General features: G+C 36.8%; 1 protein-coding gene across 2 annotated transcripts in view; it reads right to left on the minus strand.

Moving 5' to 3' along the window:
* Window positions 1-14,460, minus strand: part of LOC132274349 (sterol 3-beta-glucosyltransferase UGT80B1) — a 34,188-nt gene extending 19,728 nt beyond the window's left edge. Inside the window, exons 1-5 of one of the 2 annotated variants that reach the window (XM_059775608.1) lie at window positions 14,238-14,460; window positions 12,991-13,736; window positions 9,813-9,961; window positions 8,975-9,217; window positions 133-244 (exon numbers count right to left, since the gene is read on the minus strand). In XM_059775608.1, the coding sequence (XP_059631591.1) occupies window positions 133-244; window positions 8,975-9,217; window positions 9,813-9,961; window positions 12,991-13,426 (940 nt within the window). In that variant the 5' untranslated portion in view covers window positions 13,427-13,736; window positions 14,238-14,460. Of the gene's footprint in view, window positions 1-132; window positions 245-8,974; window positions 9,218-9,812; window positions 9,962-12,990; window positions 13,780-14,237 lie in introns of those variants that run through there. The other variant, XM_059775607.1, reaches the window with a different exon arrangement.
* Between the last annotated feature and the right edge of the window lie 1,144 nt (window positions 14,461-15,604).

Consider the following 15,604-nt stretch of genomic DNA (forward strand, 5'->3'; position numbering starts at 1 on the left):
AGAAGATTTTTAGTAGATCCAGGTAAACGAACAAGGATGGATACAGAAAGCAATCTATTGACAAAGTTACTGAATGATTGAATTATGTACAAACAAAAACATAAAAGAATTTGCATGTCAAGGACCTCTTACATCCTGCCAAAACTCGAGGGTCACCGCCCAAAGGGTAAAAATCTATACCAGCTGCCTTTACAAAAGTACGGAAGTTAGCATGAGTTGCCAATCTAACATGATGACCAAACTCCTGCAAATGCAAAAATCAGTTTTCGCAACTAAATAGGAAAGAGAAATTTAAAAAGAAAATAAGAAAAATGCTAAGAAGTGAATACAATGGTCTGTCTCTCCCATAAAATAGGAGCAGGTGGCATACAATATTGACATAAGGACCTAATCTTAACCTGCAATGTATAATAACAATAACTATTTTATCAAAATTTCAGATTAACGACAAAGCTGTCTATTGTAATTCAAAACCTACCAATCTTTCCATGAGCCTTGAATTCAACAAAAAGCAAGTGCAGAAAATATCAATACAAGATTAACAGTTGAATAACTAAGCCTAAGATGCATCCATGCATAACAATGTATCAACTCCCTATCATCACAATAATTTACAATATTGAAATGTAACACAAAGATCTGGGATTTAAACTAAGAAAGTGTGATTGGGAGCCTGTGTAAAAAGTAAAAGACAAGACGTTAAATTGATACATATTGCCCTAAAAACCAATTCAATTTAGACATTTGACATGTGACTATTATTTTTTTTTACGGATTTCTTTTTATTTATTAATTTAAAACATAATTCAATACATACAGTATATACATTATAAGTGTGCAAGTTCCCAAGTTACATTATAAATAGTTCATATATAGATAGAACTTAGTCCATCGGTTTATTTCGTCTCCAAAATTGTAATACACGTCACTTCTAAAAGACAGATTGTTGTCTTGCAAGGGTGATTTATCTCAATTATCAAAGTGGATAATCCTTGGTCAATTTGTTGGTGTATTTGAAATACACTTAGCGGAATTGATAGTAACAACATATCAAATTACTGTCACTTATTCTGATGTGCTCTCTTATACTAAATGCAATAAGCTCTTAATCCTGAAAGGTTCAACGGACTCAGTTTTCAGTATTAATTGCCTTGGTTTAACAACATCTGAGACTTATGTTGGGTCAATACCACTGTATTTTAGGTAATTAGCATTGGACATATGGGAACAAAAACTTGAGACGGAATTCGACACTCTCTATGAGAGTTAAATATCCTCTTGAGTTGATTTGATTGAGTTAATTACTAAACTAGCAGCCACATACGAGTTTTTATAGCTAAAATGGATTTTGAATAAAATTATTTGTTTTGAAAAAGTCTGTTATGAAAAGAATTTTTGTTCAGTAATCCTAAGATTGAAATTATTTGTACCAACTATTGTGGTATTAAATTAATAAGTCATACCATGAAGCTTTCATAGAGTGATTGAACAAAGACTAAGCAGGAAAGTGAAGCATTGGAAAATTAAATTGGATTTATGTTAGGGAGGTCAATAATATAGGACATTTACTCATTGATGAGACTAATGGAAAGATACAGAGAAAAGAAGAAAGACCTTCATATGGTTTTTGTTAATTTAGTGAAAGCGTATGATAGGGTATCTAGAGAACTATTGTGGAGGGTTTCAGAAAGAAAATGAATCACAAAAGAATATATTGACATGATAAAAGATATGTGTGATGGAAGTATGACCATAATTAGAATGACAGTGGGAGAAACAAATAAATTTTCAATTACCGTAGGCTTACATCAAGGTTCAGTATTAAGTCTATATCTTTTGCATTGTTATGGATGAACTAGACACAATCAGAATGAGATTCCCTGATTTATGTTGGTTGCTGATGATATTATTTTAATTGACGAAACTAGAGAGGGGGTAAGTGCTAAATTGAAGGTTCGGAGGGGAACTTTACAAGTTAAAGGATTTGCTTGAGTAGGAACAATATTGAAAATATGGTGCAACTTTGGTAAATCTAAAAATACAAATAGGAATGTATTGAAGATTGAGGATCAAGAGATACCAACAAGTCAACATTTGGGCTATTTAGGCTCAAATATTCAGAGTGAAAAGAGAAATTGGAGTTGACTTTTTTATTCATTTATTATTATTTTTATTAGTAAAGTATCATTGAAAAGCACTCAAACAGGGAGCGCAACCCAAACAACTACACAAGGGCCGAATGGGGTCCCTAATCTCTCAACATATCCACAAAATCCATAAACTCCGCAAGAGAGATACAATTCCTTCCCAAAACCCAAAAAAATAACGAAATTAGAGAACTCAAGAGCCCCAATAGGAGTCTCCTCGCCATCGAAAGACCTCTTATTTCTCTCTCTACAAGCCCCACCAAAGGCAAAGAGGAACTGCCCTCCAAGCATCTCAAACTTGGCCCACTACTGTACGACCACACCAAGCCACGAACAAGGACAACATGGAAAAAGGCATAACCCACTAAATACCAAACACACCTAGAGGCAAGGCCTAGCAATCCCAAACCACAAGACAGTCAGAAGGAGATGATTCACTGATTCCTCATCCCTTTTGCACATGTAGCACCAATTCACAATAGCCTGCCTCCTACTCCTTTTCAGGTTATATACAGAACTACCATCCAGCAAAATAAAGCCACCTTCATTGGAGCTTTGGTGCGCCACACTGCCTTTCACGGGTGCTCAATTATATAAGTATACCATGGGTGTCACATTTAATGCCCCATGGGCTACTTATGAATATTGGATATTGGAGGAGCCTATTTGCAAACATTTGGTGTTTCCTTAATCCAGAAATGCAATTACAGAAAGATAATGGTTATTTCTATAATGAATTGGATTAGGAATGAGTTAGAATTAACTTAAAAATTCCAAGTCCAATGGGAGATAGGATTAGGAATCTCTACTGATCCCCACCTCTAGCCCATATAGCATTCTATATATACATAATATGTATAGAGATTGAATAGAATTTATCTGGCCTATCATTCTCTCAAGCTCATTAGAGTCTCAAGCACTTTAGAGAGAAGTTTGTGAGTGGTCTCAAGATCTAGTTCCCACCAACTAGAAGATCAATCCTTTGTTTCTTGAGTCATAGAGGTGAAGAGTTAAAGGCATTTAAGAATTGTTTCAGAATTGAAAAACGAAAATCTTCAGCATTCTTGTCAGGCAAAGAAAATCATTTGAATGTATATTCTTCATCTTTGAATGACTAAATTGAAGAAAAATCACGTGATTTTGAGTCCTGAAATTATTTTTCATAATTGCTTCAATTCTTAATTCTTACAACACCACCACAGCTTTACTTCTAAAAAGAAAGAAAAAAAGTAAATATCATGAAGCTTTCCAAAAAATAATAAATAAATAAATCAATGAAGAACTGAATGAGAAAAGGGTCCAAGAATATTAAATCTCAATTACTATTAGACCATTAACTTTAAATTTCATTCTTTCTGCCCAACCTGCTTTCAATCTGAAAAGTACAAGTACTCTCTTTGCCATATATATTAGTTAAGACTCCTCTAGGCCTTCAGAGGGTGCTAAAACATTCTTTCAAGGAATTACATCCCAAGGTCGCTTTACAGGGGCTAAGCCCTTGGTTGTCAAGCGCAATTTTTATCGTTTCTTACTCTGCCCAAATTTTGGATTTTTTTCGGTCTGAACAGGAGCAGCATGATAAATAAATTAAAAAAAATGGATATTTTGCTGAGTTGAATTTTTAACTGTCTAAACGAAAGGCAGAAATTTTGTTTCTTTGACTTGTAATTGAACAAACCAATTTTGACAAACTATCAATCCAATTATAGAAGTTTCAGTGATTAAACCAGAAGAACAACTAGATTAAACTTGGAAAACAACAACAAATCAGGCCCTAGCAATTTGTTTTAAGAGGCCAAAAATGTAAGCTGTAGATCACCGTCGTTCAATCCCTTAAAATACCATTAGGGCAGTCCTGAGAACAACTGGCTAAGGACTTTTAATACCTTTAGAGGAAATAAAAACTTTGAACATATTGAATAATTTACTTTAAAAAATTCCTTACGGCGAAAACCCGCAAGTCACTACCAACAAAGGTGCACGTAAGCCAAGTCTTGAGGCATGAGAATAGTGCTTGAAAGAGCTGTGCAGGCTGAAGCACTGACTAAAGGGATTTGGGCCTTAAGGGCATTAATAGACCCGTGGAACTTTATGAAATTTCTTTACATGGAGAATCCTCCACCAAAATCCTGGGTAACAAAAACTCGCCACAAATAACAAAAGGAAGATTCTGTTGAACTACTTAATCCTTCAAAAACAAATTCTTTCTGAGTATGAAAATTCTAGTAATAATATTTTATACTCCTCCAAACCAGAGCACTCCTCACTAGAAATAGAGTCAAACTGAAGCCCTTCAGGCAAGGGCCTCCATCTAGCAGATTCTGTGAACAACTTCGCATAGAACTCAGCAATGCCCTTACAAACCTCCTCCTCCTTACATAACAACTCCCCATCAACCCGAATCCTTCCAATATGATTGCCCCTTCTATGAGCGTTGGCCAATCTATGAAAAAACTTCGTGTTACTGTCACCCTCCTTAAGCCACAAAGCTCAAGATTTTTGCCTCCACGAAATCTCCTCCATGATAGCGACCTCAGCAAACTCTGCCTGACACTCCACCCTTCTAGCCTTCAAGGAATCCACCAGAACCCCTTGACCCTCCATCCGGTCAATAGCAGCAATCTTAGAACAAAAAAAACCCGATTCTTTCTCCACTCAAGATTCCCAAAGTCCTCCTTGTTCCATATCTTGATAGCTTTAAAAGCCGCAGTTTACTTGCAAGAGAGTGACTTGGAGAGCCAACCACCCCATAACCCCCCCACCAAATACGGACCCTCTCGAGAAAGCCCTCAGCTCAAAGCCACATATTCTCGAATCTGAAAGGAGAGCGTCTACTACGCAAACCACCACAATCCAACATCAACGGAATATGGTCAGAGATAGGACGGGCCAAAGTAGCCTAGATCACATCAGAAAACTCCTCCTCCCAATCCCCGGACACAAGGAATCTGTCAAGCCAAGAAAGAGTAGGGGGAGAGCGACCACTAGACCACGTAAATGGGCCACCCTCCAAAGGTAGATCAATCAACCCAAAATCATCAATAAATTCCGAGAAGGACTCCATATCTGACGTCCACCTACCCCCCGTCGATCTCTCAAAAGGAGAGCGAACAACATTGAAATCCCCTCCAACACACCACGGAAGCGACCACCTCTTTCTAATAACCCCCAGCCCTCCCAGAGCAAATGGCGCACACTGTCCTCCGTAGGCCCATAAACACCAAAAAAAACCCAACGGAAGCACTCCTCCACCAAAGAGAGCACACAAAAAACAAAGAATCTCCCCACCTGAGAGTCCTCCAATTTCCAAAGACACCCATCTGTTATCCCACATAAGAAGGATGCCACCCGAAGAACAGATAGCATCCTAAGCAAGCCACTCCACAAATCTCCCACCCCAAAGGCTGCGCACAATCATAAGGGGGGGCGCTGGACGTTAGGGATTTTCACCCTATTAGCCCGGTAGGGTGCATTTACAAGTTGATTGCCAAGATCCTTGCTTCTAGGTTAAGGAAGGTTTTGGATGGTGTCATTTCTAATGCTCAGAATGCTTTTGTGGGAGGCAGTCAAATTCTGGATTCAGTTCTTATTGCTAGTGAGTGTGTGGATTCCAGATTGAGCAGCGGGGTCCCGGGAGTTTTATGTAAGTTGGACATTGAGAAGGCTTACAATCATATGAATTGTAGCTTCCTTATCTACTTGATGGAGAGGATGGGATTTGGTGTTCGTTGGAGGAATTGGATTCATTTCTATATTTCCAGTGCTCGTTTCTCGATTCTTACTAATGGTGATCCGACCGGTTTTTTCTCTAGCTCGAGGAGTTTGAGGCAGGGTGATCCGCTTTCCCCTTTTCTGTTTCTTTTTGTGATGGAGGCCCTTAGTAGATTGATGAGAAGGGTCGTGGAGTTAGGTTTTCTGAGAGGTTTCCGAGTGGGCAGGGATGCTGCTTCTCAGTTGGAGATTTCCCACCTGATGATTGCAGATGATACTCTGGTTCTTTGTGATGCGAGTGTGTCCCAGCTTTGATATCTGAGATGAGTTTTGATCTGGTTCCAAGTTGTCTCCGGCCTTAAGGTGAATGTTGGGAAGAGCGTCTTGGTGCCGGTTGGGGAGGTCCCTGAGATTGCGATGTTTGTTGATATTCTTGGTTGCCGTACTGCCTCTTTCCTTATCTCTTATTTAGGGTTGCCCCTGGGTGTTCCTTCTAGGTATGTGGGCGTTTGGGACCCTGTTGTGGAGAGGTTTGAGAGGAGACTGGCAGATTGAAAGAAACAGTATCTTTCCAAGGGTGGCCGGGTTACGCTGATTAAGAGCACCCTGTCTTCTCTTCCCACTTATTTTATCTCTCTTTTCCAGATTCCCTCTTCTTTGGCTGAGAGACTTGTGAGGTTGCAGCGTAACTTTCTATTTGGGGTGGGGGAGGGCAGGGAAGGAGAGGAATTCAAGTTTCATCTGGTTCGGTGGGAGCAAGTGTGCAGGATGATTCGGAGTGGAGGTTTGGGGTTTAGAAAATTGGTGCCTTTCAATAAAGCTCTTCTTTGAAAATGGTTGTGGAGATTTGGGGTGGAGAGGCATTGGCTTTGGAGGAGGGTTGTTGCTAGTAGATTTGGGGAGAGTAGAGGTGGGTGGAGCTCTATAAAGGTTCGCGGTCCAAGGGGAGTGGGGGTTTGGAAGTCCATTCAGAAAGGGTGGGCTGATTTCTCCAAACATGTTCACTTTCGCCTCAGGGATGGTAAGAGGATCAGTTTTTGGGAGGATGTCTGGTGTGGGGACCTTCCTCTGGCTATTGCTTTTCCTCGTCTCTTCAGGATTGCTTCGGATGGACAGGCCATTGTAGTCAACTGTTATCATCTTGATAGCGGGAGCCTATTTTGGGATGTTCGATTCAGGCGACATTTTCAGGACTGGGAGATGGAGGATGCCATTCGTTTTTTGGAGTTGTTGTATCGCCAGGGGATTAGGGTTGGAGATTCTGATTGTTGGATTTGGGCTTCCAACTCTAAGGGTCGTTTCGAGGTTCGGTCCCTTTTCAGGTGCCTCACGGAGGAGCCTGGAGGTCCTTTTCCTTGGAAGTCTGTTTGGCGCTCAAAGGCTCCTCTCAAGGTGGCCTTCTTTGCTTGGACCTCGGTTTTGGGAAAGATTTTAACCCAGGACAACTTGAAAAGGAGAAATCAGGTGGTGGTTATGTGCCTTCGAGACGAGGAAACAGTGGATCACCTTCTTTTACACTGCACCATGGCCAAGGAATGTTGGGACTTGATGTTTGGTCTTTTTGGGATTCTCTGGGTGATGCCTAGATCCGTTGGAGGGTTGATTGAGGCTTGAAGAGGCTGTTTTGTGGAGGCTCATATTTGGGATGCTTGGAGGGCTACGCCTCTTTGTGTTTTGATGGGAAGGAGATGCCCATTTCTTTTCTTAAATTCTAAATTATTTCCACTCTTTTTTGTTGGGTTTCAAGGAGAAATTATAGATCTTTAGAGGAGATTGTCGTTTTTTGGCCTCTTTGAAGGCTTGAGGCTCTTGCTAGCCCTTTGTTCTTCTCTTGGGATGCGCTCCCCTTTTGAGCGCTTTCTATAAAATTTTACTTATCAAAAAATAATAATAATAATATTTTATACTACGAAATCCCTTAAGGGCATTAATTGCCCCATGGAACTTAATGAAATTTCTTTACATAGACAATCCCCCACCAAAATCCTGGGTAACAATGACTCGCCACAAATAACAAAAGGAAGATTACATTGAACGTACTTAATCCTTCAAAAACAAATACTGAGTATGAAATTTCTAGTAATAATACTTTATACCATCAACAAATAACTGTGCTCATACACAGAGACGATTAGATGACAATACAATGAGTACACATCCTTTTGAAGTATGAGATAAAGGTTAGGAACAAAATAATAGCTCCGCTAGCATATACACAGCAGCAATATATTGATTAGTTGAACAACCACTTGCCTCAAAAGTTTAGGCTATTTTAAAATATGGGTCAAACAATATGTATCAAGTTCTCATACCCTCTTGCATTAAACTACATCTTGCACTAACATAGTGCACACAAACAGGTGGAATGGATGATCAAATGCAAACAGATAGACTTGAATCCAAACTATTATATGGATTCTGATATGTGTAATCGTTGCAAGTGTGTGCCTAATGTTGGAACTACCTGGACCCAAAATCCCATAATACAAGGACTTGATATATTGAAATGTGTCGAAAGGTTGGGTAAGATAAACAATCGTGTATATCTAAAATATATGTTATATAATATAATCATGTATATTAAATTTTATGTCATATAATATTGTAAAGTATGATATTGTTGTTTTTTAAAATTATACTCTGTTAGAGTTCACATTAATTGGGATTTGACGAAAGAGAATAATTTGCATTAACTCCCAATGTGTGATATGGGAAATGGTTCTCTACTAGCAAATTTGAGTTCTTTCTTCTCCTCCCATCATCACATATTCACATGTAGAGGGTCGACGTGTCAGATTTCAGTTCGTGTGTCACAATTTCATCCCCATTCCTGTGCAGCGTATGTAGCGTCATGTCAACATGGTAAACTTGATGTGCACAGGAGAGTTCATGTAACACAGAACATCTACCAGAATCGAAGCTCTGACACAAAGTTAGACAACTACTTGCCCCGAAGCTTAAACTGTTAGGAGTTGGTTATCAAGCCCTCACATGATTATATTGAAGTGAAACAATACCCAAGAACGATAAGAAAGATGAAGACAATTATGACAATTGAGTAAAAATATAATTGTAAATAAGCACTTAGGTAAACCAATGATTTATAGCAAACATGCCTGAAGTCTCTTTGCAATAGCCAAAAAAGGCTGAACATCTCCTCTCGTTCCAACGATAAGCATTGTAATTTTCAGAGTTGGAATTGATTTGTTGAACTCAGTGGTAATATAATCGATATTAGTAGGCGTCCCTTCAAAGGAGTGAAATTCTAACAGTTCGGAAGCTACAGGTGCACCCTTCGTTAGATCAACCTCCACTGTCCCATCATTTTGGATCTTTACTAGGTTCACAATGAGTTGTTTCTGAGAACAAAACAAGGAAAAATAAAAAATAAAAAAGTTATGAGCGAGACAGTGACAAGTATAATACATGAAGTACACAGAATGTCTGAAAGGGAACAAAAAGATAAGCCTAAGTGATAACTTTCTTAAGAAAGTGCGTCAGAGAAAGACAGGCTTGAACAAAATTACACAACGCAGCATATCATATAAAACACTTCGCTGATCTTCAGTTAGACAATAACAAGAAAGTTAAAAATCTAGTAAATGGGGGTTCAGCTTTTACATTAAGTAATAATGTCAATTACGGTTTACATGGTATTATTCTTGTGTAGGCACTAGACATTGAAGTGGTGTAGATTTTCATACCACTGAGATTAGGTCAACCCCACAAACCAATCAACACAGAGAGCATATGACAACACACATACACCAAGAAGAAATCGCTGAACAAATCATGAAACTAAACAAATAAACTAATGACAGATATGCATGTGCATCACAAATTATATTTACATATGTGTATATGTTTTATTTTGTAAAGTAAGATGAGTTCTAACACATAGGCAGGTGGAAGTGTTCAAACCCATGCTTAAATGCATGTGATTCTGATATTCACCTTTTCACGTTCTGTTAGTCTATCCAATTTTAGGTCATGTCTTGAACTCTCCCTCTTCTCAGTCATGGACCTATAAAATCCAAGATCAAGGCTTTCAATCAAGGAATCTTTGTGAGTGCCCACAGGAGCCGTGATGCAATGATCCAAGCCTTCAAGAATAAAAATGGATGATATTAGTAAACATATCAAATCAACTTTACACCAAAAAAGAAAACAACTATAAACCAACTAGCACTAGTTCAAGATGACACGTGCAAAACTCAAGTTGAATGTCCAGATCTAAATTCGCATCCTCAAAACAAGATGGGCAACATGGTTCATATACTGGCATATGTAGACTATAGTCAGAAAGCAAGTTGTGTACCTTTTACTTAACAATTGAATTCATTAACAATCTTTGAGCTTCTAAGACAAATGAAAACACGATGACACTGTAAATAAGTAACTAGTGAAGAATTTTATACCGAAAAAACTGCTCTTTGTCAGCCAGTAGAAGGCTGCATGGCAGTTAAATGGTTGATCCTGATAAGATAAAATGAGAAAGACGCTACAAAATGATGATGATTACGACGACAGACAATAACAGAGATTGGTATAAAATCTACTGCATTGCTTCGGTGGAATGGTGAGTTTTTTTTTTTTTTTTTCCTAGCTAAATCAAGAGTGAATCCAGGGCTCTATATAGTGCCAAGGTATTAAAAGAAAAAATCTTCACACAACTGTAAAGCTTCCAACATTTTTTTTGTCTTTTTCTCTCTTATGCAGGTTAATAGGGAAGTTTCAAAAATACTTACAAATATTCTAATGATCTTCTTTATTAAAAAAAGAAACAATTGTTCACAAATTACATTTAAAGTTCTCAACAAAAAATTCCTGTACGAAAAATGCAGATAATCATGTCCTGTTATAATATCTCTGATAATTCCCACCATCTAGCAGGTGCAACTAATACCAATGACCGTATGATGAATAACAGTCTCACCTGCTCATTGACATAAACTTGCTTAAATTTGATATAATATGTCCACTTCCTGAAAATTCAAAATTAGACTGAAACTGAAGTTGCAAAGTTCCCTCCTTTAACTGAATATGATTGGCTTGAATAATTAGAATATATTGAGGTTCACAATAATCACAACCATTTAACTGCCTAGCATTAGACAATGCCATCGATAGATGATATCACATGAATTGTTGATAAATTCTCCAATGCCTTATATTCAGACCTGGGTGCACATCCGGTGTGGTATTTCAAGGATTACCTACCAAGTCCTTGCAGGACCAAAAGATTATTAACAAGTAAATGCTGCAGTAATATAAATAAATTCCCATCATTTCTTTACTGCATGCACTTTCACGGCAGAGAAACACATTTTGCATGCACCATGAAATAGACCAGATAAACTTAGGTATCAAACCCAAATGTGAGACATGACTATATTGAATATGCCCGAAATATAGGGCATGCTGGTTTATTTTCTTATATATATATCTACACCATTATAAGCAACAGAATATCTACCAAGCTTACATATAGGAAAGCTTTTTAAGAACGAGTATTACAGACGTATTAAGAAGAGGATGTGTATGAAATGCTCCAACTATTGGTTTACAACCTATAGACTTAAGGTGTACTAGGTGGCATTAATATAACTGTTATGCAACAAATCGGAGGTAGCTGTTGTCTTTCGGAGAGATTAATGCTCATGGATTTTATGGAGTACAGCAATAGTGCTTCTTTTTTTTTTTTCTTTTTCTTTTTTAATATCTGGATGCATTCCCACCCAAACTCCTTCCAGCAATTATTTTTTTCAACAAAATTCTCTACGTGAATAGCTCATGGATACTGTCTGTCATATAAAAATTTTTGTTTCGTAGTTATTGTCATCATTATACTTGCTTCTCTAGTTTTTTTGTTTTCCTAACACAAAACTATTCGTTACCAAGAGGGAGGCCCCACTCAAAATACTAGATATTCCAGCAAGTTTATATTATTTGCGGATATGGGATTTGTACAATGGAATCGAATGCATGATAGATAAAAGGGGGTTCAATGCTCAAAGTGATTGAATGATTTCAAAATTTAGGCAGCATAAAATGCACCTAAAATAACCTAAGCAAGTGAAAAAAGAAGGCATAGCAGTAGACAACAGAGAATGTATGATGAAACTGGAATGATCTATGTTTTGCAGTCACATGTAGGGATGGCAAAATACCCCGCCCCGCCTCGCCCCATTTAGACTGTTATGGGGATGGTTAAATGGTTTTGGGGTGGGGGTGGGGGTGGGGGTGGGGATGGGGATTAGGATTAAAATCCCGCATGGTTATGGGGCGGGGATGGGGAAAGGTCGCCCCACCCACCCCATTTATAGTGATAAATTACAATTCCGTCCTTATAATTTGTTTTATATTCAATAATATTATATATATATATTAAGCAAATCCTAGTTTATTCTATTCCAATCACTAAATATCCCCTTTGGAAGCGCTCCCCTTTTGAGCGTTTTTTTGAAAACTTTCTTATCTATCAAAAAATTAGAAATATATATATATATCATTTTGCATTATTCTTATTTGAGAACTTTTATTTATTGTTTTGATGTTCCTACAATAATATAAAGTCTAAAGTTCCAATTGAGAAGTTGAATTTTGTTTTTATCCGCATAAGAGAAAAAGAATTATTAACATAGTTAAAAATTTGTTTCATTATTTATTTTCGTTAGATTCGTAATACAATTACGAAAGTACTCTACAAAATCCGTCCCCGCCCCGCCCTGCCCTTTTAATAAATGCCTTCGGACGGGGATGAAGGCAGCTGTGATAAGTGACTCAACTACTTCGGCTTCCTTTTTGATTAACAAGTGTTAAAGCAACAAATTCCGGTATAGGCACCACAAGATTTACTGAAAGCCCTGTAAATGAATCCTACATCCATTCTGACATATGAATCTTTAACCAAGGTCCAAAACTCCTCTGTATTGTATGAAAAAGTTAAGCAAGTTTAATTTTTCGGTGCTTTTAAGTGAGGCAACTCTACTACAGCATTAGGAGTGCAAATTTTTCAGGATGAATTTAATGCATAAAAAATACTTTTGTAACTATTTCAAGTGCCAAACTAAGTTTAGGCCTCTGGTTCTAGTGACAACAAAAGAATCTACAAAAATTGTCAAGCACTAACCCTTCCGAAAGTTTGCTTGAGAAGGACTGGCGGGCGAATCTTTCGATTGAGAAATCTCTAGAACCGATGAACGCCGCAACGAATTTATCCTCTGAGAGCTTGCCCTATGTGTAGAACCCACATCCAACAGCTCATCCAAAGACTTAGTTTCCATTGACAATGAACTTGTCCCCTGATTGCCTGCCCCATGAGAAGAACCAGCATTGAACTGTTGGTCTGCAGATTTAATTTCCAATTCAAATGAACTTGTACTCCGACCCTCAGCCCCTTCAAAAACACCAGCATTAAATTGTTTGTCCACAGACTTCGTTGCCAATTCTGTTGATCCATCAACACCATCAGTCTCACCAGAACCATTCTGCACCTCCCGGCTAGTTTTATCCCCCTTTTCTAAATCTTTCCGCGAGTTTGCAATCCCATTGCTATTCATTTTCATCTGATGGGTCTCAAGCAATAGAAACCCACCAGAGTTATAACTCCAAAATCACCCCAGTAGCAATTCTCAATGTCCAAATTCACGAATTCATCAACAATAAAGCTGCCCAAGCAAACAAACTCAAGACAATCATAACCCCCAAATTTTCAAAACCCTTCGAGAACAGTTCTTAAAATCCAAATTTACTCAGTGTGATAACCGAACAAGCCGAATAGCTGAAAACAAACTCAAACCCAGAAGACCCCTTAGGCTAATACTCTTCAAGAATAGTAATTGACCTCAAACTTCGCGACTAAGGCAAAGAGTAGAGCTGAAAATGTGAAAACAGGACATGTGTGTCACATAAAAGAAATACAAAATCCATTAAAAATAAATATATATATTCAAGCTGTACTCTATCTATATACCAACCAAACAACAAACCCACTAGTCAAAACCACGCGTAGAACGTTTGCTGAGGCCAAATTTGAATTCGAATACGTTCGCGCTTTACACGCAAACTTGAATCGAAATAGAAAAAAAAAAAAAAAAACACACACGCACACAGCTTAACAACAACATCAACAACAATAGATACAGGAACTATATCTACACGACCATTAAGCCTCAGTGTAAAGAGAAAATGACAGCGAACAATAACTAAACCCTATCAGTTCTTCAAGATTTAAGAAACAAACAACAAATTACAAGCTATCAAAAAGTACACTTCAGAAAAGTACTGGTTTGTGTTTATAAGTTTGAATTGAAAAACAAAATTAGTATTTTGGGTGTGTATAGAATCAAATTGGGTGATATAAACACTAGGACTAACCTTAGAAATGTTGTTTGTTTCGTGGGAAAGTGATGACGAGAAACAGTAAGAGGTTGTCTTGGTACAGGAAGTTTCCGGCTTTGTTGGGTTTCGAAAGAGCATGTGAGCAAGTGAGTGAGATACCTAATAGCTATAAAGAAAGATTTTTATGTAAATTATGGATTATAACGCAAAATTTTCAGGAGAAAGAAAGATCGAAAGGCCATAAAAGGAGAAAAACTTTTTGAGAGCTAAAAAAGCTGAGACATGAGAGAGAATGATATACAATCTTAAAATATAATTTTCATATCAATTTCGATTAGTTGAGAATCTATCGTTTACCAATTCAATTCGAACACGTTATTGGAATCAGATTAGTATTTGATAAATAAGACTTCAACAATACTTAACTTGACCAGTTTAAATTCATGAACAATTTGTATTTATTTTATATATATATTATAATAATGATTGGTGTCAGTGTATCACATGGTGAGGTTCTTTGAACAAATTGGGAAAAATAATAATAATAATAATAATAATAATTTCTCAAAATATCATAAACATATAAATTTATTATGTGGGCTAGACACATAAAATCAATAATTAAATAAATTATTAGGCTATCGGAAAAAATAGTAATTCACAAAATATAAAGGAATTAAGTTTTAATACATTACTTTCATATACATTTGTGTATTTATTATATGTGTAGCTGGGTGAATTAATACAGCAAGTGGCCTACATTATTTAGACTATTGATGTTTCATCATTGTCCATTTCTTGGTCCTACATTAAACTCTCGTCACTAATTCATAGTATCTTGCAAGCATCAAGCTGTAAAAAAAATTAAAAATTAAGAAGAAAGAATTGACAGGAAAAAAACCTTTGAGATGGGATATTTAAGCCAAATATTATGTTGAATCAACCAAATTATTTCAATTATTTTATTTGAATAATGTTATAAAAATAAAAATAAAAATAAAAATAAAAATAAAATTTGAATGATTAAACAATAAGATTTGAAGGGGCATTATTCAATGACCTTGTTAGTAAAGCGCCTATTTCTATGAACAAGTGTGTACATTCAAATCCTTTAATATAATTTATTTAATTTGTCACATGAGAAATATCTTTTATCGTTTTTATTTGGATGGATAGTTAATTAAGTTTTTCACTTTAAATATATATATATATATATATATATATATATTACTTCAAAAATAATTTTGATGACTGTGAGTGTGTCCCGTGAATTTTTTTCAGTTGATTATTGCACTAGAAAATCAAGGAAAGAAATGAAAGGAGAAAAATAATAGACTATAAAATGAGAAAGACCACAAGACGACAATAAAAGTATTGATAGAGTTTAAGTGCTGATTGATATT

This window comes from Cornus florida, unplaced genomic scaffold (genome assembly GCF_030987335.1).
Source record: "Cornus florida cultivar Cherokee Brave unplaced genomic scaffold, ASM3098733v1 CherokeeBrave_3.0.0_Hap2_Chr09, whole genome shotgun sequence".
Lineage (NCBI taxonomy): Eukaryota > Viridiplantae > Streptophyta > Magnoliopsida > Cornales > Cornaceae > Cornus > Cornus florida.